This window comes from Panthera uncia (genome assembly GCF_023721935.1).
Source record: "Panthera uncia isolate 11264 chromosome A3 unlocalized genomic scaffold, Puncia_PCG_1.0 HiC_scaffold_12, whole genome shotgun sequence".
Taxonomy (NCBI): Eukaryota; Metazoa; Chordata; class Mammalia; order Carnivora; family Felidae; genus Panthera; species Panthera uncia.
The window spans coordinates 26733909-26761260 of record NW_026057579.1 but is presented as its reverse complement, the minus strand read 5'-3'; the positions used below and the strand labels follow the sequence as shown (position 1 = coordinate 26761260).

At 43.7% G+C, this 27352-nt stretch overlaps 2 protein-coding genes across 5 annotated transcripts in view; one reads left to right on the top strand and one right to left on the bottom strand.

Moving 5' to 3' along the window:
* Positions 1-12378, top strand: part of VSNL1 (visinin like 1) — a 96451-nt gene extending 84073 nt beyond the window's left edge. For both annotated transcript variants that reach the window (XM_049652493.1, XM_049652492.1), the window contains exons 3-4: positions 10077-10292; positions 12094-12378. In XM_049652493.1, coding sequence (XP_049508450.1) covers positions 10077-10292; positions 12094-12291 — 414 coding nt within the window. In that variant the 3' untranslated portion in view covers positions 12292-12378. The remainder of the gene's footprint in view (positions 1-10076; positions 10293-12093) is intronic.
* Positions 12379-19298: 6920 nt separating this feature from the next.
* SMC6 (structural maintenance of chromosomes 6) overlaps positions 19299-27352 on the bottom strand; it is a 74120-nt gene continuing 66066 nt past the window's right edge. For 2 of the 3 annotated variants that reach the window (XM_049652489.1, XM_049652490.1), the window contains exons 25-27: positions 24669-24821; positions 20649-20746; positions 19299-19806 (exon numbers count right to left, since the gene is read on the bottom strand). In XM_049652489.1, the coding sequence (XP_049508446.1) occupies positions 19692-19806; positions 20649-20746; positions 24669-24821 (366 nt within the window). In that variant the 3' untranslated portion in view covers positions 19299-19691. The remainder of the gene's footprint in view (positions 19807-20648; positions 20747-24668; positions 24822-27352) is intronic. The other variant, XM_049652491.1, reaches the window with a different exon arrangement.

Sequence of the window (27352 nt, the reverse complement as noted above, 5' to 3'; positions counted from 1 at the left end):
CTCTCCAAGACCGTGAGCGGTGGAGCGTCCAAGAATATTCTTGTGCTCTTTGATCCCATCGTGAGCTCTATTTCAGGCAGACTAATGGGAAGAAATCTGTTCTGAGGCCTGAGAACTGATCAGCATCAGCCGGGAGCTGAGCAGAGCCCTGGAGAGTCTGTCCTCCCCAGCGGCTCTGCCGCCAACCACTCTTGACACAGCATATCAGCTGTCACAGTGGGCCACGGCTGTGCTGTAAAACCTCCCTCAACCTGAACGTCGGGCAGGGGAGCCTCTAGGAGACCTGCATCCTCCGTTACATTGAGGCAGGCACCAGTGTCCACTGGGAGAGGGCGAGGTTCTCATGGGAAACGTTGTGGTGCTTTCTCTGCACTCAGCACAGCTTCTGGAAGGATGAGACGTGCAGGCAGCAAAAGAGTGCAAAGGACTGGAGTGGAGGGTTCAGAGGAAAGACTACCCAAGGGACTAGAAGCACAGTGTTCTGAGGCTATTTCTTAATACAGCCACCAAAGAGCCTTCTGTGCCATACTCGGAGGGGCCCTGGGGTTGCAGAGGCAAATGACACCATGCATATTCAGCACGAAGTGTCTGGGGCTCATTCACCACTTATTAAAAGAAACAAACCTTTTAATATTCACAACTGAATATTGAAAAGAAATGCAGGGCTTTGGCCCTCTATCTGCAGGGAAAAGCCTCGGGTGGCTTTGGAGCAAGCTGATTAATGGATGGAGAGTTTCTTACTGTCTCTCTGAGGAAAGACAGTCCTCAAGGATTTCCTGGGATTTTCTTTTGCACGTTGGTTGGTTCAGAAGAAGGGTGTGTAGTACAGTTGGGTATAATCCAGGTTTGTGAAATCCCGGAAAGTTTCAGACTCTGAGACTATTCCTAAACTATGAATAAGAAACAATGAACTGGCAGAAGCCTGCATATTAGGGTGCAGGGAGAGGACCATGCAGTAAGTTTTTGGTTAAGTTTCAAACTCATAAGACCATCCCCATTAGTGGCTGTGGCTCTATATATTTGCGATGGATCAGAGTGTAATTTTACACTTATTTATGTAGTTGTTTGCTTCGTATCTATTTCCTCTATTATCCTTAATGCTCTAGGTCTTTTTTAATATTTTATTCAGTATCTAACACAATACATGACACACAGTAACTGCTCAGTAAATGCTGAGTTAAAGAATGAGTCCTAAAAATATCCCTCAGCATCCTTTTAGTAATTTCCATGCAGTACACACATGCTGTCAGAAGGTGGCGACAAATACCCACTGCCAGGGATTGAAGCCCATACATGGAAGGTAGCAAAGAATTACATAATGCAACAAATACGGTTGCTTCATAAATGTGGATTTAGGTTTATTTCCTCAGCTTGACAAAGAGAAACAGCAAGATGTAGCAGAAATGACCAGATCCACCTGTCACATTCTGCTAGGAACCTGGGACAAATGCCTGCAACTTTCAAGCTTGTCTCCTGGTCCACACAGAGTTTATGATGGCAGGTTTTGCTATAAGAACCGAATGAAGTAACACGCATGAGAAGTATTAGAACTGAGCTCATTCCAGTGCTGTATGATAATCATGAAAGCGTTCCAACAAATGTTGACATAGATGACAATCTGTCCCTGACCTTTCTACCTTCTGTTTTGGATGTTCTTATTCTGGGAAGATGTGTACATTTCTTACTGCTCCTTTGCATAAACTTGCAGTAGGCTGAAACAGTGGAAAGAGAATTAACTTAGGGGTTTGCTGGACCTTTCTGAGCCCATGTTTCCTTGTCCATGAAGTGGAGCTGAGGATTACTGCTTGACAAGGGTATTGTGAGAGCTTATGACAGAGCATAGATCATGCTACTCAATACAGAAGCCAGTTGCCACACATTGCTACCTAAATTGATACGTATGTTAAATAATATTAAAACATGCAGTTTGTTGGTTACACTAGTAACATTTCAAAGGTTTCTTCCCCCAATGCCCTCAATGCTCTGTCTTTTTACATTTAAAAAAAATTTGTTTTAATATTTATTTTTGAAAAAGAGAGAGAGAGAGAGCATGAACATGGGAGGCACAGAGAAGGAGACACAGAACCTGAAGCAGGCTCCAGGCTCTGAACTGTCAGCACAGAGCCCGATGCAGGGCTCAAACCCACGAGCTGTGAGAGAACTGTGAGATCATGAGCTGAGCCGAAGTCAGATGCTCAACTGACTGAGCCACCCAGGTGCCCCAGTGTCTTTTTAAAATTTTATTCCCAGCACCTCACGGTGGTTGACCCATATGGCTAGTCGTTATCATTTTGGGCAGTGCAGTTGTTGAATATTGTTATCCTCACAAGAAGTTCTAGAGGACAGAGCTGGCTAGATTTTAATAAATGTCCAATGAGTGGTGGCTGTTTTCAGCAGCAGTGCTTGAACACCTCTAGTTGGCACTACAAGTGTTTCTTTCACTTGGTCATTCAACGAGATTGTATTTTGCACCTGTCATCTGCAGACCCATGGTATGTGCTATGGATACAACAAACAGGCTTTGCACTCTGGGGATTTACAGTTTAGTAACTGATATCAAATAAATAATCCCCTAATAAATAGGAATGACAGTGCTGAACCTCTGCCTAAAAACCCACTTCTCTGTTACCAGGAAAAGTGAAAAAGAACCAAATCATCCCTTTGGGTTGTCTTGAGGATCCCAGGAGACAGTGAACGTGTCACCAGTTGCAACCCTGCAGTGCAGTTATTAGGCAGGGCAGCATCAGTTCTGGCACCTTGATTTTGGCTCAGATAAGATGTCAGTTTGTGAGTTGGAGCCCCGCTCCAGTGCAGAGTCTGCTTGGGATACTCTCTCTCCCTCTCTCTCTGCCCCTCCCCCTATCTCACTTTCTCTGTCTCTCAAAATAAATCAATTTTTAAAAAGAAATTGGTTCACTCTTTCATTCACTAAGTCATTGAGCACTGCTAGGCAGAGATTAGGCAAGGAACAAAACAGCAAAGCAGCCAAAGCTCTCTGCCCTCACGGAGTTCACATTTCTCACGCAGAAAGAAAGACATCAAATAATTAATTGAAATATGTTGTATGGTGGTCAGCTTTTTGGAGAAAAAATTGAGCAGCAAAGGGAGATAGGGAATTCTAGGAACAGAGCACTGACATTTGACTAGTGATGTCATGGTTTTCACTACTGTTCAGTTGTGGCAGGAAACTCTGCCTGCCCTCACAGGAGCGTGAAAGCATTTAGTTAACTCAGCACACCCATTTCACAGATGCAAGAGTGACATAAATGCAGGTACAAAGATGTGTGAGACCGCAGTACCTGTGCTCGCTGGAATGGGCCCTTCTCAGGAGGCGCTAAGCACCACTACAGGCCCACAATACACATGTGGTGGCTGCCCTTCCGGGACTCCCACGCCAGGAGGGACACAGCAGGTGCAGACCAGGGTCTAAGACAGAGGGTTTGGGAAAACTCATCTAGAAATCAGTGAAGCACAAGCAGAGGGAGAGATTCAGTCCAGTCATGAAGTTTCCACAGAGGCAGGGCATTTGAGCAGGACGTAAAGAAAAGGTGGGATTTCTCCATTTGGCCAGGATGAGATGGGATGCAGAGGAAGGCATATAAAATATGGAAGCAGGGGGCATGTGTGGTGGCACCTGGGAACTCAGCCGGGGTGCAGAGGCAGAAAACAGAGGAATGAGAGAGACGTGCTTGCAGGTTGGGGCAATCATGAAGCGCACCAACAGCAAGGTTCCAAGTTCAGAATTCAACTCTGCAAATGCGAGCCTCTGAAGAGCAGAGCCCAAAGCAGGACACGCAGGATCGAAGGCACCTATTGGGTCAGATATGGAAGCCCTAAGTGTTTCTGTGAAGAGAAATGACACAATCAGAGCCACGCTGTAGGAAGATCAGTGCTGCTCGGGTGTTCGACCTTGAGGAGACCAGCGGCAATTAGGGGACTATGGCCAGAATCTGATGGGAGGTGACAGGTCTCTGGTGGAGGTAGAAGGGAGAGAAGGGGATAAGCTATATTCAGTCCTGCAAATGGAATGTCCACCAGAGAGGTGGCACGAGAAGACAAGCAGAGGAAGTCTTAACCCATCAGGACCTCCCTGAAGAGGAATCACTGAATGAGGAGGTGTTCTCTGGGCCTGCTCTCTTCCACAGTGGAAGAGTGGGCCCTGTGAGCTTCCCTGTGACCCAGCACTGAAGACAGACAGCCCCTGCTATCAGACTGTGCCCACCTGTCTGGGCTCTGCTGGGTGTCCAAGTGGAGGGGTCCTGGTCTTTCTGCTCCACCCCCCCCCCCACCAAGAAAGAAGACACAGTGGGTGCAGCTCTCCTTTGCAGCAGCTCCCCACAATCTGGTGGCCAGTACAATGGCAGCCCTCATTTCCAGGCATCCTGGGAGGGGAAGTCCACAGGAAAGGAGGATGTGTGGCCCAGAAGACTTATCTCAGGAACTTCCAGAAATCAGTCCAGGGGAATACGAATGCCATAGGACACAAACATGCTCCTCCTCCTTGTCATTCAGCAGGAAGAGAGCAGAAATGGTGACATTTTCCTGTGGGTATCATGCTACACGTGGTAGCTGGGTCCTGGTCCCACCATAGGCCAGCAACTTCTAGAGCTTTCTCAGAGCGCAACTGGGGCAAAGGACTGCCCCTGTGGTATGACAGGGACAGCTTAGTGTACAGACTGATCTTGAGGTCAGAGTCTCACCAGCAGGGCCGGAAGTAGTCAGGGACAGAGGGCCCTTTCTGCCCCCCACCTTCTACCAGTCTCCCACTAGTAAGCTTGGAGCCCCTAAGTGTCAGAGCAAAAGGGCTGTGGGCTGGCAAGGGGAAGCACTGGACCCGGGGAAGAGAGCTCCAGCGTCCCTGAAGAAATTGCCGCTGTCCGGTGAACCATTCTGGCCAGCCATCATCTTCCACCTGCCTGGGGGACTGGCCTGATCACCTCCACCCCCAAAGACGCCTTGTCCAAACTGGAGCTGACAGTGCAATTCCCACCCTCAGGATGGAGTCTAGGGCTCTGCGGCCAGCAGCTGAAGCAGGCCCTGCTCCACCCCCAAACCCTGCTCTCCAAAGACAAACCTTCTTTGTCTATCAGACTCAGGAGGGCAGGCTGACCTGAGGTGCCAGGCCTCACCAGTTTGGCCTCCAAGAGCCATACCACACAATTCCCAAAGTCACCGGAAGGACTCCGGTATCTGATTCAGTCAGTGGGGATCAACTGACCATCTGCAGCTGCTTCCCAGATGGTTTTCTTCTTTTAATGGAAATGCAAGATATACTCGATACAAAATTTGTGATCAAAAGTAGAAAAACTAAGCGTGTATGTATATAGACATAAAACAGACACTAGAAATTCATCAAAGACTGGCTATATTCAATCATCTAATACAGTTTGTGAAATTTCTCACAGCTAGAGTCATCTTCTTGCTAACAAATTGCTATGGACTAAGTATTTGTGTCCCTCCACAAATTCATGTGTTGAAACCTAATGCCCAAGGTGATGCTATAAGGAGGTGGGCCTTTGCAAGGAGCTTAGGTCATGAGGGTGGAGCCCTCATGAATGGGATTAGTGCCCTTATAAAAAAGACCCCACACAGTTCCCTTGTCTTTCCTCCCATGAGGACAAAGCAAGAAGTTGGCAGTGTGCAGCCAGAAGAGGGCCTTCACCAGAGACTGACCCTGATATTGGACTTTGTCTTCCAGAACTGTGGAAATAAATTTCTGTTTATAAGCCATCTAGTCTGTGACATTTTATTATAGCCGCCTGAATGGACTAAGATACAAGTGAAATATATTTATTTAGTACATTTTATATATTTAGATACATAAAATATATGTCTATGTTATATAAATATTATTATATTCATACGTTATATATAATTTTTAACCTCAAAGTTTTTTTATCTATTATATAAAGAGACTTGTAGATTATTCATGCCACTGAAAATTATTTCCACATCACCATATAATACAGTCGGTCAAGCAAAACACATTGACTTTAAAAAATAAAACACATTGCAAGCAACAATATGCAAAAAATACTTACATTTCTCAGGTACTATCGTAGTCCAGAAGTGAATAGGAGTTCAAGACCCTGATCTCTTCCCAAAGAGATTGAAGAGTATGGCTTTGCTTTTCCTGTGATGATACATCCAGAGTTGAATCATTTCATCAAAAGAAAGAGCATTCCCCTGATTAGAAAAACTCAAAGAGCTCAGAACACGATAGGATGAATTTTCCAAAAAGAACAAACCGTCCAGATATGTGAGGGGTCCTGGGCACATGCTCAGTTCTTCTGAAGTGAACGCATTGGCTCTAAAAGTCAGTAAATAGGCCTTCTGCAAGGCGCATGTAACTTTTATAGCCCAATCGATTTTTTCCTCAAGAATTTTCAGATCTAAATTAATTTTTAATATACTGACCTCAAGTTCTCAGCTATTTTTAGACAAAACTCTCAGATACCCCTTCACTTTAAAGTATGCTATAAGAAATGATAGTTAAAGCCTTTCACTTCCAGAAACCCACACAGATGTTGAAAAATACGCAGTGGTCTCAAGTCACTGCATATAGAAAGCCTGGTGGATACACAGCACTAAGGAGAGTGGGAATCTGCTCACTCTGCTCTGCTCTTAGGCCATTTCACAGGTACCAGCTCTGCCCAAGACTCCTGACCACAAGGCAAACACATCAGCAAAGAGCAGAAAGGGGTGAAGAACACTCACGCACACGGCACATGTGATCTAATAAGAAATACAGAATTGGTCTTCGTTCCCAGTTCCTGACACAAGAGCTTCTTCTAAGACCCTTGGAATCTCTGGAGTGAAAACAGTGCCTTTGTATGCTAATAACATGACTGCTGTCTGGGGCCCCTAGACAGCTTCAGGATGGGAGCTGGTCACCAGAAAGACCCAGGCATAATTAGAAGGTTGAAACTTGTAGTCCAGCCCTCACCCTACCTCTGGGGAAAGGAGAGGGGCTGGAGATGGAACTGAATCTTCATTGACCTGTGATTGAATGAACTGCGCCTATGTAATGAGGCTTCCATGAAAACCCTTAAACTACGGCCTGAGAAGTTGGTGAACACGCTGAGGTGCTGGACAGGTGGCATGCCCGGAGAGGGTTCTGCACTCCCTCCTCGTGCCTTCGCCCCTTGCCCTATACATCTCTTCCCCCAGGGTGTTCCTGACTTGTGGCCTTTAAAATAAACTGGTAATAGTAAATAAAGTGCCTTCCTTAAGTCTGTGAGTTGTTCTAGCAAATTATTGAAGGAGGGCATTGTGGGATCCCCCTGAGTTTACATCAGGTCTATCAGAACTACAGGTGGCAGCAGGGGACATGCCACTGGCATCTGAAGTGGGCGCAGTCTTGTGGGACTGAACCCTGACTCACCTGTGGGGTCTGCACTGACTCCCCAGGGGTTAGTGTCAGAATTGAACTGAATTCAACTGGACCAGGTTAATGTCCAGAAAATTGGAGAATTGGCTGCTGGTAGGGGAAAACCAAAAACCAAACCAAACCAAAACAAAGCCCACACATTTGGTGTCAGAAGCATCATTAAGTCAACAAACAGTTCAGAGCACATGTGACTCAAACTTACCTATTTAGAAATTGTCAAGGTCAAGTTCAAAAGTCAGCACCTGGCAGCCCATCCTCAGGTATCTACGATGCCTCTGATGGCATTGGGGGGTGGAGAGAAAACAGGCTGAGCGCGCGACAGAGGACAGGAGCCTTTCTGTCTTAACTCTCCGTCTTGAAACCAACCACACAGTCTTTTTTTATATATATGTAACATTTTATTTATTTTTGAGAGACAGAGAAAGACAGAGTGTGAGCAGGGGAGGGGCAGAGAGAGAGAGAGACACAGAATCCGAAGCAGGCTCCAGGAGGCTCTGAGCTGTCAGTCGAGAGCCCAATGCGGGGGCTTGAACCCACGAACTGCGAGATCATGATCTAAGCCAAAGTTGGATGCTCAACTGAGCCACCCAGGCGCCCCTCTTGAAAGTAACCATGCGCTCGTTAGCATTAGGAGTGTCTTGTTCCTTCTTCCGTTGTAGTCCTTTTCTGATAACATGACCTTCATTTTCGGTTCCCCCCTTAACTGCAAAATACCAGAGCCTGGGGGCAGTGAGGTGCTGATCTCTGCTTTCCCAGTATCAAAGACAGGGCTGGGCCAGAAAAAGGCCTCAGTGGATTTTGATGGATCATGAAAAACGAAGGATAGGAGACATAATGTGTGTAGGGGATGAGGGAGCAAAGGATAAAGTTGTCCTCCATAGCCTCAGAAAGATAAGTTGGTTGCTTAAAAAAGAAGTGGTTGGGGCGCCTGGGTGGCTCAGTCGGTTGAGCGTCCGACTTCAGCTCAGGTCATGATCTCACGGTCCGTGAGTTCAAGCCCCGAGTCGGGCTCTGTGCTGACAGCTCGAAGCCTGGAGCCTGCTTCCGATTCTGTGTCTCCCTCTCTTTCTGACCCTCCCCCGTTCATGCTCTGTCTCTCTGTCTCAAAAAATAAATAAACATTAAAAAAAATAAAAAATAAAATAAAAAAGAAGTGGTTGTCAAATCTTTATTTTCTGAGATTAATGAAAGAATTGTTGTTTTAAGCCACTCTGATTTGGGGTGATTTAAAAAAATTTTTTAATGTTTATTTATTTTGAGAGAGAGAGAGCAAGTGGGGTTGGAGCAGACAGCAAAGGAGAGAGAGAATTCCAAGCAGGCTCCACACTGTCAGCGCAGAGCCTGATGCAGGGCTCGATCTCACAAACTGAGATCATGACCTGAACTGATATTGAGAGTTAGGTGCTTAACTGACTGAGCCACACAGGTGCCCCTTGGGTGATTTTTTGCACACAATAGTAAGCAGAACAGATCTCAGGGTCTGAAAGTGAGTGCTATTGAAATACAAGCCCCAGTCAGCTCTGCATCTTATATGGAAAGACCTATTTTATTTCTGGAGGGAAATGTTCCACCTTTGGGATTTGCGGGCAGCAGGCCCAAGGACAGGGTGCATAGTGAGAAACTCCCAAAGGGAGACAGCCCCGGGTGGGCACGAAGCAGGCCATCTGCATGGAGGCTGGCCAGACTGTTCCAGTCACAAGTGGCAAAACGTAGGAACGGGCAGGGAGACCAGTGACATCCTCAGAAATCTGCTTTCATGTTTGTATTTGCTGGATTTGCTCACCCAGAAACATGTATATACCCTTTCTGCCTTAAAACAGCACATGGTTTGTTTTTGCATTTGATTTGGGGTTGGTTTGTTTTCCACCCTCCACCTAGAGAATGTCCTTCAGCTTTGCTGGGACAGAGGGTCAAGCGACAGAACTGCCTGCTGTTTGTGACTGGCCTAGACTCGTATCAGTGGGGCCGACACCCCTGCCTCACTGCCCATGGTCTTAACTCCTCTGGGGTCTGCCCTTCCTTTCCTTCCTGGGTCCATTCTTTGTCTCCCTACGGCACTCTTGCCAACTGTTGGCTCTGAAAAGAAACCTCTTTATATCTTGCAAAAATAAACCCAGTCATGTTCTATTTTTAATGGGTTTTAAATGTCTGTTCTACAAAAGAAAAGTCCCTGTAAAAAGAAGTGAAACCCTGGAGCCTCATCGAGGGAGTGTGGATAGGAAGCCGGGCAGGGGGGCAGGAAAAACCAGGTCTGGGCAACCTTGCTCTGGCCCCACGAGGCAGTGAACCTGGACATCCACAGGGAGAAAGGGGGAGTTCATGGAGCACCACCCCGTGTGGGGAGAGGAGTCTGCTACCTGCCTCGGTCCTCGTATTTGTGGGAGGGCGGCCAGGGAAGCCACGGATGAGGGACGCTAGCTGCGGGCTTGAGGGCCTGGCCACCACAAAGGCATGTCCCCAGCCTCACCCACAAGAAACAGCCAGGCGTCTGAGTGAGGACGCTCTGATGGACGCCTGCCCTTGGCCTTGAGCGCTGGCCCAGGCAGGAGGCCCGCCGGTCACACCCCCTCCCACGACAGCCCACGAGAGCGCCCGGTGCAGCCCGCGGTCTAGGCTTTCCCGGGCCGCGCCCCGGCCTGAGGTTTCGGGCCCTCCCGGCACCTGAACCTGTGCCTTCTGCTTGCAGTTCTTCCCTTACGGAGACGCCTCCAAGTTTGCCCAGCACGCCTTCCGAACCTTTGACAAGAACGGGGACGGCACCATCGACTTCCGAGAGTTCATCTGCGCCCTGTCCATCACCTCGAGGGGCAGCTTCGAGCAGAAACTGAACTGGGCCTTCAACATGTACGACCTGGACGGCGACGGCAAGATCACGCGGGTGGAGATGCTGGAGATCATCGAGGTGAGGCGGAGGCCCTCGAGGGGCGGGGCCGGGGCCTTCGGGTGGGGGGCGAGGGCGAGGGCGAGGGCGGGGTCGGGCTTTCGGGGGACCTGGGCGGGGCTGGGCAGGGCGCGTGAGGCGGGGCACCCGGGGCCGCCAAAGGGAACCCTATGGAGGCGGGGCGGGCCCGCGGGGCGGGGCTGGCCTTCCGGACGAGGGCAGGGCAGGGCGAGGACTCGGGGTGGACTTGGCCGGAGCGGGACTTCAGGATGGTGGGCGGCTAGGCTCCCTGGCTGGCCGACGGGCAAGTAAGGCAGAGACCCCCGGAGGAAGCTTCCTGGGGCGTAGGCTGTGGCAGCTGCTTTTCTTCCCTGCCAGGAGCCCTGCTGGTTGCATGCCAGGCCTTGAATTCTCTCGACCCCTGTCCCCCTGCCTCAGCCTCAGCGCAGCGCTGGGAAAAGTCACAGATCCAAGCCGCTGGGCCCAGATTCAGTTCTGCCCTTGGCTTAGCTCTGCTCTGCTGGATGTCCCCTTCTTCCTCAAACCAGCTTTCCCTCTGGTGGATGTAAGATGCTGCCCGTGGCTCTAACTGGCATTTTTTTTTTTCTAACTGACATTTTTAAAAACTTTGAGTTATTATTTACAAACCATAAATTCACCCATTATAACTGTACAATTTACCAAAGTAAGCCTCCATCGCCATAATCTAATTTTAGAACATTTTAATTCCCCCAGTAAGACCCCTCATGCCACCTGCCTGTTCCTATTCCAGACTCAGAAAACTCCACTCTTCTTTTTCTCTGTGGATTTGGGTTTCTGGACCTTTCATATAAATATAACCATACAATATAAATATCTATAGCCTTTATGAATGACTTCCTTTTTTGTTTAATCTATGTTGTAAGACTTATCAGTACTTCAGTCTTTTATATTACTAAAATAGTATTCAATTGTACAGATACATCATATTGTTTGAGCATTTGTGTCGTTTCTACTTGGCTATTATTAATAATGCTATGAACATCCACCTGCAATTCTTTTTTTTTTAATTTTTTTTTTAACGTTTATTCATTTTTGAGAGACAGAGAGAGACAGAGTATGAGCAGGGAAGGGGCAGAGAGAGAGGGAGACACAGAATCCGAAACAGGTTCCAGGCTCCAAGCTGTCAGCACAGAGCCCAACGTGGGGCTCGAACTCACAAACTGTGAGATCATGACCTGAGCCAAAGTCAGACGCTCAACCGACTGAGCCACCCAGGCGCCCCCACCTGCAAGTCTTTGTGTGGAAGGGCATTTATTTTTTTCAGGCAGTTTCCTAAAAAAGTTGTTTCTATTTAGGAGATTCTCACGTTGAGAAATAATTGTGTACAGTTAATTGAACTGGACAGTTGGAAGTCCTTATGAACAGAGTCCTTGATCCACAGATCTCCCTAAAGTGTCGTCTTTCTGGACTAAATTTTACTGGCTTGCCTTGCTCAGTTATCTTAGTAGATTGTAAATTCCTTCTTGGTTGGGACCACATTTTCTGTTTTCTTAAATCTTCAAGGGCTGGTGCTCACCTGCACCTCAATCCCAGAATGTTTAAAACAGAGCTCAGTGCTCTCCTCCTGAATAAAGATTCCTCATCCATTATTCTTGTGCTTACCACGGAGCCACTCTTTCTACTCACTTCCTCCAGCCAGAAACCTGGGAGTCAGACAAGACACACATATCTGATTATATCTCTGTCTTATTTAAAACGATTTAAGGAGTCCTTTGAAGTAAATTTAAATTCTTTATCATGTCCTAGGAGAACTTTACGCTCTGTTTCTGGTTTTCCCAAGGCTATCTATAAGATGGTAGGCACTGTGATCATGATGAAAATGAATGAGGACGGCCTCACGCCTGAGCAGCGAGTAGACAAGATTTTCAGCAAGATGGATAAGAACAAAGATGACCAGATTACACTGGATGAATTCAAAGAAGCTGCAAAGAGCGACCCTTCCATTGTATTACTTCTGCAGTGCGACATTCAGAAATGAGCTGAGGTCAATGCTATGGACTGCACAAAAGTCTCAATGTTCCATTCAGTCTGCAGCTACACACACACACACACACACACACACACTTACACAAATATTGCTTGGACTACCTATCAATGGACTTGCTTCTTGTGTTTGAAACACTTGTGTGCATGAGAATGTCATTTGCTAATGAATTTTAAAAGCATATATTATAAAACAAACAACCTGCCACGATGTGATACGTGTAACATCATTTCATAAAAACCCTCCTCCCCTAAAGCCTGGGCAGAAATGTGCTGCAAAGAGTTCTATGGTTTCTTGTTCATGTTTTGCCAATGCTCGTGTCTCCTTGATTACATGTTAGTAGCACTGAGACCCCCACGGTAATGTAACTTTAATATAAGCTGTGTCACCATTCTCCTGTAAAATAGTACCGACAGACATGTGGAGGGGCCTTGGCTCCTCTGTGTGGTCCATACTCGAGATCTTGTATTATCAGTGGAGATAAATGTGCTACATTTGCATGCCTTTTAGGTTTGCCTTAATTCTTACCTCATTTGCATCCTATCAATCTGGAAAGAGCTATGTTGGAATTAATGCAGTATAAAACTTAAAAATCCTGCTAAATGACTCGTTAAGTATATCTATCTATATATACATATACACAAAGATATTATTTATTGAAAGTAAAAAAAAAAACAAACAAACCTGGAAGTGTATTGATTTCTGCTTGAATTTTCAAAGGCATCCAAAGAGGTGGCAACAGATGTCCCAAATAAATTTATAACATTTGACTTTTTCCCTCAATTCTTACTTCGTAATTTTAAATTTGATGTTCATAATCATCAAGGGTCAGGTAGCAACAACTTACCAAATCGACCCTCTTAAACACACAACTTCGGAATTCAGAGAATTAATGACACCAAATGACAGCAACTTTCCAACTCTTCATCCTGGCCCTCAAAAGCGGGGCAAAAAAACATGCTATGTAAAGTTGAAATGAAACATAAAGCTTGTTTGTTCTCAACAAATGCTCACTGTGTGAAAATAAGCTTCATCTCAACATGACTGGGTGCTGAGGACACATCATCTCTTTTCTTTTTAATTTTTTTAATGTTTATTTATTTTTGAGAGACACAGAGCATGAGCGGGGGAGGGGCAGAAAGAGAGGGAGACACAGAATCCGAAGCAGGCTCCAGGCTCCGAGCTGTCAGCACAGAGCCTGATGAGGGGCTCGAACCCACGAACCGCGAGATCATGACCTGAGCCAAAGTCTGACGCTTAACTGACTGAGCCACCCAGGTGCCCCAGGACACATCACCTTCTTCAGAACCATGTGGACGACACATGCAGCCAGCTAAGTGTCCTCCAAAAGTAGCCCGTAGGAAAGAATACGTCTATCTTTCCAAGTCAAAAGTATACTGGTTGTTATTTTTAATGATAGAACAAAATGCTGACCCTTTTAGCCCGGAGGAAGGCAGGTGGAAAAGATTCCCTCAAGAACTCTAAAGGCAGGTTGGGATTTTCAGAAAGTATCTAGAGCTGTTTTTTTCTTCAGGGCTGTGCAACAGAACTCTCTGGGGTGATGGAAATGTGTACGTCTGCACCAGCTTCATGTAACCATTGAGTACTTCGATATGGCTAATGTGACTCAGGAACTTAATTTTCATTTTAATTATTTGCCACATGTGGCTAATAGTTACAGTATCAGACAGGGCAGTGCTATATATTATTCACTTTTTATTCCGTGCCTTTTTTTTTTTTTTTCTCTAAGTACTCTTCCTTTGTCTGTCTTAGGATCATTAAGTCAGACCAGAGACCAGGGCCTAACGATTTCATGCAGCCATTCAACAAGAAGCTGTGAGCAAGCACACCTCACCACAAACACTCGGGACGCCGATGGTACCTGAAACACTGATAGAACCGTCCCAAGTGCTAATAGAATGTCCTTCGCCCCTGTGCTTGGTGAGTCCAAAGTGGGGGCAGGGAGAGATGGGAGAGCCTCGGTGCCCCCCGATATTCTCTCCCCCTACTAAGTGACGGGGAGGTGGGGTGAGGAGCCGGGGAGGCTCCTTAGAATGGTACTCGGTTAAGTCAGACTCTGGCTATGCATTCATAGCAAATCTTCATTGGCCGCACCCTACGCACCCAACGCCCTTCTCACGGGGGGAGACAAATGATACCCAAACACCACACACACACACACACACACACACACACGTCCACCTGTAAGAACAGTGAAGAAAAGAACCATGAGCTGAGAAGGATGGGCAGCGACGGCACGTAGCAGTAACTACTTGTTTGAGTGGTTAGGTGACATGTAGAGAAAGACCTGAAGGAAGGGAGCCACCGAGATGTTCAGAGCAATTATGGAGAGAGAAAAAAACCCAACCCTCCAGCAGCCCGACTCGTTCTTATCGTAAATACAATGTGGGGACTGGGCCAGCAAGTGAACACGGCACCGGTAGTGTAGACGGGTGCAGCCGAGCTTGGCTAGAGCAAGTGCGTGGGCGCTCTGGGAGGCAGCATGCTCACTTCTGGGTTTATTGCCCGGAGAAGTGCTCACAGACCTACAGGGCGCCGTAAGGGGACGTGTCCCAGGATGTCTGTGACAGCGTGTGGGGGAGCTGCAGGCAACCTGGCGGCTCATCGCTGGAGGAATAGGTAGGTCAAGTGTGATCGATGCATCCTAGGCATACTACACAGTGGCCAGAAGCAACAATGCACGCACAGCAACATGCCGAACAGGGAAAAGAGAAATAAAATCTCTTGCAGGGTGTAATATATAAACGTCAACGCATTCTCATGGTAAGAACACTGAAGTCATGTTGAAACAAAAGGAAATATCACATCGGAGTAGTTATTGGGGGTGGGGAGTAATGGGAGTGGTTCAGTCACCGGTGTTCCACAACACCTCACCCCCAACACCTGGTGGCTTGAGATAGAAGCAATCATTTTACTATTTCCATGGTCTGCGGGGCAAGAGTTTGAGAGAGGTGTGGAGGATTCTGGCTCGGGGTCTCTCCTGCAGTTGCAGGCCTGTGGCAGCTTGAGCTGACACAGGGGTCTGGAGCAGCCGGGGGTTCTCTTCCCATGATCTCAGGGCTCCCCCCACATCTGGGGCCAGTTTGTGCTTTCTCACACTGCGGTGGCCTCAGCGACTTTCATGGTGGTTCAGGCTCCAGCTCAAGTAGTCCTAAGAAGAGGCTGGACGTTTCATAGTTTTTTCTGACCTGACCCCAGGTCATGAAATACCACTTCCACAGACAGCATTTTACTGGTGACAAGAAAGTCAAAAACCCATCCAGAGTCAAGGGAATATGATTCCATGTCTTGCTTTTTACAAGGGAATCCTTTTGTTTGAAGAAATCATATTTCCTATAATTCACTCATTTGGGATAACAGTCTCTGGATGAATAATATGAACTTCTTTCTTTTCTTTTTTTTAAAAAAAATTTTTAATGTTTATGTTTATTTTTGAGAGAGAGAGTGTGACCAGGGGAGGGGCAGAGAGAGAGGGAGACACAGAATCTGAAGCAGGTTCCATGCTCTGAGCTGTCAGCACAGAGCCCGACACACGGTTCAAACCCACAAACTGTGAGATCATGACCTCAGCTGAAGTCAGATGCCTTACTGACTGAGCCACCCAGGTGTCTCTGAATTTCTTTCTTAAAGAGCAGAATTTTCTCCACACGGTTGGAAATAATGTCAAGAAGTAAAACACATGCGTAAACAGATGTGTTCAGAGAGCCCTACGGCAGAGGATGTGTAGGGCTATGGCGAGAAACTGATTGTCAATTAGAGCCTCTAAATACAGTAGCGTAGGGTTCCCGTAGGTCCTTTCTTGCAAGCAATTACGTTTCTCCAGTATTCTGGGCACACAGTTTGGATTTTTCTCAGCATCTTGCAGGTGAACTATAGATCTTCAGACTCTTAAGTGGAGTTTTCCATTCTCACACTCGCCAGTGTGACTTTCCTCATCAAGTAGCAGTGTGCTGGCCTCCTCGTCCGCTCTTTCGCTGTCCTTGTGAAAGGCACCGTATCACCCCAGGCCAATTACCCTTGATTCTTTTCTCACAACTCCCCAGTATTACCAGCAACTCCACTGCCTCTAGATCTCAAATTTAAATGCTTCTCCCCCCATTACTTTGGCCCAAGTCCCCATGACCTCTTACCTGGACCACCGTCAGGGCTTGCTTTCTGTTTACCACGACCCAAACCCTACTCTATCCCCACGGCAGCCAGGAGGAGTCTTTAAATAGGTTCACTAGACCAGGTCTGAAAACTTCCTTAGACGTCAAATGATCTTTCTTCTGCCTACCTCTGAACCTCATCCCCTTTGCTCATGAAGCTGTATCAACATGAGCCTTTCGATTCCCAGACACGAAGTTCATTCTCGCAAGAGGGCCTTTGCCCTCATTTCCTCTGCCTGGAACTGCTGCCCTAGGTCTTCCCATAGCTCGTTCTCTCACTCGTTTCAGGCTCTGCTTAAATACCTTCTGCAAAGTCTTCCCCTAACAGGGCTTCTGAGATACCACTCCCCTCCACTGTTAACTCCTTACCCTGCTTTATTATGCAAGCAATTACAGTTACCTGGAAATTATAACTTTCAGCTCCATGAGGGCAGATTTGGTATTACTCACAGGAGTGTCCCCCGTGCTTTAAAGTGCTATAAGCACATGGCAGGAACTTCATCATTTTTGCATGAATTAATCTCTACATTCGTATACTGCAGAAAATCAGGGAACAACAGCCCTCTAAGCTTGCTGATCAGTGAGTGTTCTCAGGCCACAGTTGTTTCTATGGACTCTATCCAGATGCCCTGGCCAAAATGTAATAGGGTAGGTATCAATATTATATATAATTAGGACAGAACATTTCGTTTGCTGACTCAAAGAAACAGCGAATTTATATCTACCCTATTAGTTTACCACTCTTTAAACAAAAGCTATTCCTATTAAATACTGTTTTGGTGGATCTTCAAGTCCACAGCCATTTAGCTCCTGTCATGAAGTATCTGTTACCCTATGAACTCATAGAACTCTAAGTTTCAAACCAGTTCTCCAGAAAGTCTGAGCTGGCTGAGGTACATCTATCTGTGTTGACGTAAAACCAAGTCCTAAATCTAACCGGAACATTACTGACTCGGGACACAATACTTCATACTAAGTTGTGCCACACCTGCCTGTACAAAGGAAATCGGGATCCTTGGGGCTCCACCAGTCGAAAACACTTCTGATTCGGCCCAAGTCCTAGACAATAGTTTCTTACTCAGAACTGAGACATTTTGGAGACATGTGAAGGAAAGAAAAAAAAAAAAAGCAGCACTAGAGAACGGGAGAAGTGAAAATACTTAAACAAGAAGGCAGTGACTGAATCTTCAGTGTAATCTTCAATATTGAGTAACTATTATTTATATCTTGGTTTACTAAAACTCATCGTATTTGTCATCTTGAGACTGGTTTTAATCACGTCCATCCCACGGATTTGAGAAGGTAGGATTGAAGAGTCCGAGGGAGTATGTGCCCCTTGTTTCCTGGGATTTCATTCCTCAGTTCAGCCCTGATGATAAACCAGAGGTCGAGAAACCCTCTGATGTAGTGAAGTCACCCCATACATACACGTTTTAAGCTTTATTTTTAGAAGTTACATATAGTTAATTTTTTTCTTCTTTTATTCTAATTAATCAATGTTACTATTAATTAGAACATCGAGATTATTTTCACTTATGATAGTTGAAACCAAAACTTTGTGAGGCTAAAGCAATGAATAATCCTCAACTCTTAGCAAAAGATATTCAGATACTTGAGGATTTTATTTCCCACTCTGCACTCAGAACCGTAACATTCAAAAACTATCGTAAGGATTTAGATGCAAAAATTATTTAGCTAATCTAAGTTTATGCATTTGGTATATTCTTAATTTTTTTAATTTGAAAAAGCACATGTATGTTAAAAAATAGTTTTGATACAAATTAGTTATAAACATAACTTTAAAAGGTCAGACTTTGTATGGTTATGGGGGATGTTTAAAACTTTCAGCATACATCTCCTCTTTCTATAAATTCTTAGATTAGAAAAGCAGTTTGCCAACTGATCTCACATTAAGGCTAAATCAGACTCCCTTCCCTAAAATAAAAAACAAAATCCATTTTTTCTCAGTAACAACAGAAGTGCTGTTGTTTTTTAAAATACCGTTTTTCTTAAAATACGTCCTTTTCAATTACATAAATATTTATTGCTGGCAATACAGGAAGTGCTTCTTGAATACCCATGTCTGTCTTAAAACTTTAGCACTTACCCTAGTATCAAACACAGAGAATCCAGGCAGAAGTCCTATTCATGCCCTCTTAAAAAAGATTAAAAAAAAAAAAAAAAAAAAGCTGATAAATACCATTTCCTACAATATGCTAGATTTTATCATTCCAAGGCCAGCTCTAAAATCAGGAGAGGTCTTTGATAGCACTGATGTCAGTTCCCATTAACAGGCTGGCCTTTGGCTCTGGGCTGCTTTCCTGCTCCACAGGGGCCCCCAGTTCTCCCAGACCTTCTTCCCAGCCTGGGTCCTCTCAGCTGAGCCAGAGCCCAGGAGCCCCAGACAGCGGACTGAGGGGTCGTAAACCAGGCAAACAGGCTGCAGGTCAGGGTGCAGTGCTGTGTCACAATCCCGTTGTGACATGGGTTAGACGCTTAGCTGGGTGGACGACAGGGGACTCTGAAAGGCACTGTGTCAGAGCTTGTGGTGTTCCAGGGCTCCTTCAAAGTGCCATACAGACAGAGGGCATCCTCAGTTTGAACGAGATATAGTAATTAAAAGTACAGCTCAAATCTATAGCTGTATCTCTAATGATACAAAGTGACCTGTACAGGGATTCTGACCAAAGCTTTATACTCCTGTGCAGGCCCCTCATCATTAATAAGCACAGACAGACAATAAATCCACTGTAAACTGGTCCCCGTCCCCAGACCACCTGCGCACCACCTGCGATGAGAATGTGATATTCGGGAAAACAAAACTAAATATAATCAGGTGCTCAAACTTTTATTTTAATTCTTACAAAATACCATAGAAATGAACCCAAACTAAACAGATATGTACATGTACATATGTACAAAATTTTACTTCTGAAAAACAATCTATAAAAGTAGATGGTTAAAAAAAAAACTTAAAAAAAAAAGATTTAAAACCAGTACTATGAAATTAATTTTCTCAAAGTAAAGTAACAGTAATTTTAAATTGCTGGTTGTAGTAGGCTTTCTAGATTTATTTACATACTTTATTCGGGCCGGATGTATAAAGGAGCTTCTCTTATTTCAGAATATCTTCAGTTTCATTTTATTTCATCACAGACTCCTGAACTGTTTCCCTTTACAAATCTTCCACGTGACGATGCAGCCCATGGCACCAGCAGCTACAGATCAGCTCCGGTCTTCTTCCTCCTCATGAGTCACAGGTCGGAAAGGCAACGTAGTCTGTCCTCTTTCAGGGTCAGACATCCGAAGAATTCTAATCAGTTTACTAGATGGAAGTGAACTAGAGGAAGTAAAATTAATTATTCAAAATGTCTAGGAAACTTTTTTCACATTAAAACAAATTCTACTCCTACCTCATGAAAACACAAATCTACCCTATCTACTAATGTGGGATATGTTGAATATCAGGAGTTCTAGGAGAAATATAATTTGCAATCAAGAAATAATTTGTTTTCATTTTTAAAAATTAACTTCCTGCTAAATGCCAGGGGCTTTCAGTTTAGAAGAAAAAGAAAATGAGATTTATATACCAGCTCTTTCTAACTCTTGTTCTTCTTGTCTTGCCAGGAAATTCTGTCTACCTGAAAATTCCCAGTCACAAACTTAAATCTTGTCTACCTGAAAATTCCCAATCACAAACTTAAATCTCCCTAGGACCAAGTGACCGCTTTAGAGGCAGAGTATCAACTCTAAGTGACACCATGCCGACTGCCAGCAGGGGAGAGCTCCTTATTTAGAAAGACTGGTAGCCGTAAGTCACCGGGAAAAGAGCCAAGACTAGGGAAATCCTGAATCGTGTCTTTAAACAGAATTAGTAAAATTAAATTACTTTATTAGTTGGTCATGATAATCACAAAGGAACAGAGTCAAAATGGAAATAATAACAAGTCAGTACTCATATTTCAATCAACTTGGTTTTGTTATGGAAGGGAGATCATAAAAATACAATTTTAAGTACCTAAAAAGGAAAAATTATCTTAGATCTCCTGACATAGGAACTGATTTATTTCTTAATATTGGTGATTTATGTGTTTGCATTTTAAAAATTTAGATTATAAGAGATTTATTTTCCCCTTTTATATCTTGCTGTATATATTCACAGAAGAATTTTTGAGAAGTTACCTCATGCTTTGAGGGGTAAGCAAGATGAACTGTCTGAAACGCTGGGAGTCCGCCATCTTGAGTATCATATCCATTGCAATTCTCCGGTTAACCATGTCCTAGGGAAAAAAGTTAGGGTCCCTGCTGCATTAATCACGTTCCTGCAAAAGCAGCATTCTGCTGGCTGATACCAACTCCTGCATTTTTATCCAGGGATCATCTACTACCTTATTGATGATGCCAAACTATTCTTACAGGGAAAGATAATATCCAAAACTATGAGTGGAAAATAACAATACCTGTCTCTTCCAGGTAATTTCTATAGTCAGATTGTTTTAGTAAATATAGCTCCCTCCCTCAAATATATTTAGCAATTAAAATAATCAACAAATATCCCAAAGACACAACTAAATGTTACAAAATGAATCTAATTTGTACAGTAATAATAATTAATACCTCAGGAGAACAACATAAAAAATGACCAGCTATAAAGTTACTAATTCTGTCAAAATGTCCCTCAATGATTAAGGTTTTATTTTTTTTCAACGTTTTTTATTTATTTTTGGGACAGAGAGAGACATAGCATGAACGGGGGAGGGGCAGAGAGAGAGGGAGACACAGAATCGGAAACAGGCTCCAGGCTCCGAGCCATCAGCCCAGAGCCTGACGCGGGGCTCGAACTCATGGACCGTGAGATCGTGACCTGGCTGAAGTCAGACGCTTAACCGACTGCGCCACCCAGGCGCCCCTGATTAAGGTGTTTTAAAACCTCTGACCCTGCCCCACCACCTTCTACAATGTGTACAATTTGAACCAATGTAAATTTACAAACCAATTCCTCCATTCAATCTTTAAGTTAAATAGCATACCAGTGTATAGAAAAATAATGCTTCATTATAACAGGGCTTTTTTAATTAATTAATTTTTTTTCATTATAACAGGTTTTGAAACTAAATTAAACTGTGTGCTTACATTTTCTGAGTTCAATTATCAGAGAAAGAAAAAAATCAAAGTACTGCTCCCTACCTTGAAAATTCCTGAAAAGTTGAAAACATAAACAAATGTTATTATAGGCATATATTTTTAACGGTCTATTTGAAAATTTATGTGGCAGTACAGCATGGTGGTTAAGAACACACTGGAGAGCGCCTGGGGGGGGCGGTTAAGTGTTTGACTTTGGCTCGGGTCACGATCTTGCGGTTTGTGGGTTCGAGCCCCGCGTCAGCCTCAGTGCTGATAGCTCAGAGCCTGGAGCCTGCTTTGGATTCTTTGTCTCCCTCTCTCTCTGCCCGTCCCCTGCTTGTGTTCTGTGTCTCTCACTCTTTTCAAAAATAAATAAACATTAAAAAATAATTTAAAAAAAAGAACACACTGTTTTGGAGGCAGACAGGTTACTAACATCCTGGTTGCATAGCTCAATGGCTTGTATTATATAAATTATTCCCTCAGGCATATCTGTAAAGCAACCTAACTTAAAGTTAACAAAAATAACGAGAGCTTGTTCAAGTAGAATGCTTTCCTTTCAAAACACTGCCCTGAGGAGGCCTATCATTTGATAACAAAGCCGCCAAACCACCAAAATGTATGCATTTGCTTCCAATTGGTTTTCAGGACTTAGGTACATTTTTCTGAATAGGTCCAATGGGGCAAAATGCCATTTTGATTAAGAACCTCTAAGTTTCCAGGGGCGCCTGGGTGGCTCAGTTAGTTAAGCGTCTGGCTTTGGCTCAGGTCATGATCTCACAGTTCATGGGTTCAAGCCCCACGTAGGGCTCTGTGCTGACAGCTCAGAGCCTGGAGCCTGGAGCCTGCTTTGGATTCTGTGCCTCCATCTCTCTCTCTGCCCCTCCCCTGTTTGTGCTCTGTCTCTTTCTCTCTCTCAAGAATAAATAAACACTAAAAATTTTTTTAAAAAAGAACCACTAAGTTTCTAAAAGAGAAAGAACAGAATTAAATTTGACAAATAAGATAAGAGATAAGGCTGCAAAATGGCATTTTGGACAAAATCACTGCATGGAAAGAACACTCATCTTCTGCGATTTGTGACTTAGCTCTGAAGCCAATTCTCAGAAGAATTTCTAAGCAATCGCAGCAATGTTATCACGGGGAAAAAAATGACACTGAAGGATTAAACAGGATTAAAATGCTCCATGAATGAGCATTTTCTAAATACTTATGGGCCAGGCATCAGACAGGTAGAAATATGATCAAGCCATAGTTGGTAACTTCCAAAAAAGGTATAATTTGGTAGAAGATTCAGACATGAGAATAGGAGATGGCAACAGAATGAAAATGTATAAAAATCTATGTAATAGTAAATGTATATAGTACAAATTACATAATAATATATTCTATAATATAAAAAATAAAAATAACAGTGTGAATTGGTGTAGGGTGGTGGCAAAGGAGTTCTGAGAGGTTCCTAATTCTGCCTGGTGTTCACAAAGGTGACATAAAGGTGACATCCAAACCAAGCCTTGAAAGGTGAGTAGACAAAGGGGGGCACAACACGCAGAGGCGCAGTGTTTAAAAATCGTAAGTAGTTAGGAAAGCCACAAAGTGGGTAGATATTCCATCAGGAAGGGTCTCACAGATACCCAAAGAACTAAACCTTTATCCCAGATAATTCACCACCACAGAGTTCCAAACAAGTGAGTGACCATGATGGGATTCATTTTAGAAATATAAACCTGGCAAAACAGTGAGGGAGGAACCAAGGAAGAAGCAAGATTAAAGTCTGGGCGTCTGTACAGGAGGCAGTTATGACAGGCAGGGGGTGAGAAGACAGGGACAAGTAACAGGAAGGAGCAGAGACTCGAAAGGTCAGATGTGATTGTGACGGGCAAATGAAAAGGAAGGGAGGATCACAGATACATCAAAGGTATCCTAGCAAGGTAACTGGGCGGGTAATGGCTATTGGCCACCAATCAAGGTAGGGGATTCAGGAAAAGGAAGAGGCTCTGAGTGGAAGACTTGCTGAGTGTGAGGCGTGGTCATGCCAGATGACATCGAAACTGTTGGGCATATGGGTCTGGAGTGCGAGAGAGGGGCCAGGATGAGACACTCAGATTTGCTGGTATCCAAATGTAAGTGGTAGTGTTGGTGGCAGTTAGAGTGTGTTTGTGTTGGGGGGGGGGGGGGGGGGGGGGGGGGGGGTAGGGGAAAGGGGTGCGGGGGGTAGGGTATCCAGGAAAAACAAAAACAGTAACAAAAACAGACAAACAGGACCTCACACATTTCAGGAGAACAGCAGCTTGGAACACACCAGAACCAGGAAAGAGGAGAGCAGAAGCTGGCCAGAATGCACATTATAAGAGATGCAGGATAGGTCTGTGGTGTCAACTCCTTCACAGAATTAAAATAATACTAAAAGTTCATTTGTGATCTTTGCTAAACAAGTTTTGCTAGAGTACTGTAGTCTAAACCCAGATTATAGTGGGTTTAGAGAGAATGAGCCAGGAACCATACAGAGGCCAGTTAACAGCCGGTTTGGGAGGGCCTACTCCGTGCCTCCACCTTTGTAAGTGCATTTGCACGGAAGACCTCACTGGAGTCTCACCATAACCCTCTGAGGTAGGAAAGATGAGTAATATCATTTTATACATGAAGAAATTGAGACCCCCAAAAGGATAAATAGTTTGCCTCAAGTCCTTCGGGTAAGTTAAGTCTTAATCCTAGGTTTTTAATTTCGAAGTCAAATGTTCCTGCCCCTTGTGTTATATCTATTGCTCTTCCAAAAAGTGTAGCTGTGAAGAAAGGGAGAAAATCAGCAGTGGCTGCCGTTCGTCCAAACAAGGAATTGCTTGTAACTCTGTGTTAAAATGGAAGATGGAAATAAACTAGGGAAGACGCTGACGGCCTGGATGGGGTCTCTAGGGCAGCAGGGAGAACACTAAAACTCTTTCTTCCTTCCTACCACCTATCACGGACTGAAGTGTCAGGCAGGATCCCTTCTGTGGGTAAAACTAAACAAAACATTGCTTCCTTTCAAAATACACATTTCCAACAACAAAGATTACAGAATTCAAAATTTCACACTACCATATAGACATCAAATTCATCCAAGCATCTGAAAGGAGACTCAGCAATGGACCACAGAGAAAGAATGAAGCAAACTGTGGAAAAAGAACGTTCTCCTCCGGATAAGGCTCTCATGTCATTGAAAGCAGCCCTGTTTCCCTCTCCAGGCTGAACCTGCCAAGAATTAACAAAGAAACAAAGTACAGCAAAAGTCAACTAAAGTCTTTACAAAAAACATTGGCTAGAATTAGAAAGAATGAATTTATAGTAAAAAAAAGAAAAAGAAAAAAAGAATAAAATCATTTAGTGATGTGACATCTACTTAACAATATTAATTCTGATCCATGACTGTGGGATACCTTCCCACTTATTAGTGTCTTCTTCAATTTCCTTCATCAATGTCTTGTAGTTTTCAGTGTATAGATCTTTCACTTCCTTAAATTTATTCCTAAATATTTTATTGTTATCGGTCTTGTGAATGAGATTGTTTTCTTTATTTCTTTTTTCCAACATTTCTAAGTGCCAAGATAATCTTACATTACTTGAATTACAGTGACATCTAGTGGTTAAGCCTCTTTAAAAGTAATTACTGAATGTCAGAAAGGCAACAGGACCAACTTAGAGGCTCACACTGGCCAAAGAAGAAAAGCAGCAATGATCGAAACATAAAATCTCTTCCAAAAGAGATTCAAATGGGGACAATAAAAAAAGCAATTAATAAAATTAAAAACAAACTCTTTTACACAGTACGCTGGGAAGACAGTATAAAATAACATTAGAGGGGTGCCTGGGTGGCTCAGTTGGTTAAGCAGCCGACTTCACCTCAGGTCATGATCTCACTGTTTGTGGGTTTGAGCCCTGCGTCGGGCTCTCTGCTGCAGCTCAGAGCCTGGAGCCTGCTTCAGATTCTATGTCTCCCTCTCTCTCTGACCCTCCCTGGCTCGCACTGTCTCAATCTCTCTCAAAAATAAACATTTAAAAAAAACTTAGAAGGAATTCTATTTTCATTTGGATAGAATTCCAGACATACATATATACCATACCCACAAGGTAAAAAAGCAGAGCACCATCAGGTTTTCTATCATAAAGTTTTATCATGTGCTTTAGCAGACCTGTAGCTTCACATACTTTCTCTTCCACTGTTTGAAAAATCACCTCTCAAGTAGCATTCCTATCAAAGGGTTATAAAAACATTCTGAAGTTACACACACTGACATTTTACATTTATTATCCATAAGTCTGAATCTGTAAAAATCCAAATGAAAAAGCAACTAAGTAGTAAAAAACCAAACCCACCCAACCAAACAAAATACCCCACATAAAAGCAAGAACTAAGTAACTAGATACTGTCTTTTGCTCCCAAACTGCATTTTACATCAATCTAATAAACGAAGCCCTAGACTAATTGTGGAGATCTAAATTTTACCCCTGGTCCATTACTAATTAGGTTTTAGTTTCCTTATTTATAAAATGAAGACTAGAGAATTTCAGGATTCTTAAAACAGTAATATTCTTTTGAATAACAGGGATGATGATGCAGAAGGAATAGCTTCAGTTGTCCTGCACAATTAGCTCTGGGGATAAATTATCCAAACACTCCTAATATTTTCTCTTTTTCATTTTTATTAGAGTCTAATTCATATACGGTGAGGAACATAAAGCTTAAGTTTTCTGCTCAATTACCTGCGTAATTACTCAGATCAAGACCTAGAGCATTTCTACCATCTCAGCAGATCCCCGGTGCTCTCTCCCAGGCACTATGAAATCCAAAAGGTAACAACTATTCTGACTTTAATCATCACCATTCAATCAGACGAAGTTTATCAGTTTTAGAAGAGTTCTGAAGAGTGGAATTGCTTTCACAGACACTGTGAGACAGGTTTCCAAATTAGTTCTATCAAATTATACTCCCACTAGCCAGGCATGAGGGTTCCAAGCCCACAGTCTCACCAACATAATATATGATCGGTGTTGAGTTTTAGTCACACTGCTAGCAGCAGGACAGTCATTGTTTATGATATAAATTTGTATTTTTCTGATGAAAAACTATATTGGACACTTTTTCATGTACTTATTCACCATTTGGATACTCTATGAAGCTTCTATTTAAGCCTTTTGACCATTTTTAAATGCACAGTCATTCTTTCTCTTAATTATTATTATTCTTTAAAAATTTAGATGAGTCTTATATACATGTACTGTAAATTATTATTTATCCTAAGTATAAAATGAAGTATAATTTTTTTTAAAAATGAAGTACAAATTTATGGCAACTAAGAGCAGTAAGCAATTACTTAAAAATTTTGCCCCAATTATTTGGTTGCTCTTGACTTGGCCACACAATTTTTAATGCAATATCCCATACTTCCTCTTTCAATGCATGCAACTATGAAGGATCCACAAACACAGACCCCACAAAGTTGAATACGGTGGCTTTGCTTATCCAACTGAGGCTAGATCTACGGACGCATTCAGAAATAAGTAAGTGCAGACAATTACATGGGGTAGAACATTCTTCTGAGAAATCCTTTCTTGGATTCCTTATAGTGGCTTCCAGAGAATATGGACTTTCTATAATATCCCACATAATTTAAAATGCTGTATGAGTTTTAAAAAGAAACCTGTGGAGTGGAAAGAGGGTAAACCTTTGTCACTGAAAATAAATTTCCTAATTATCTTCATAGTGGTTTTCAGGGGGGATGTAC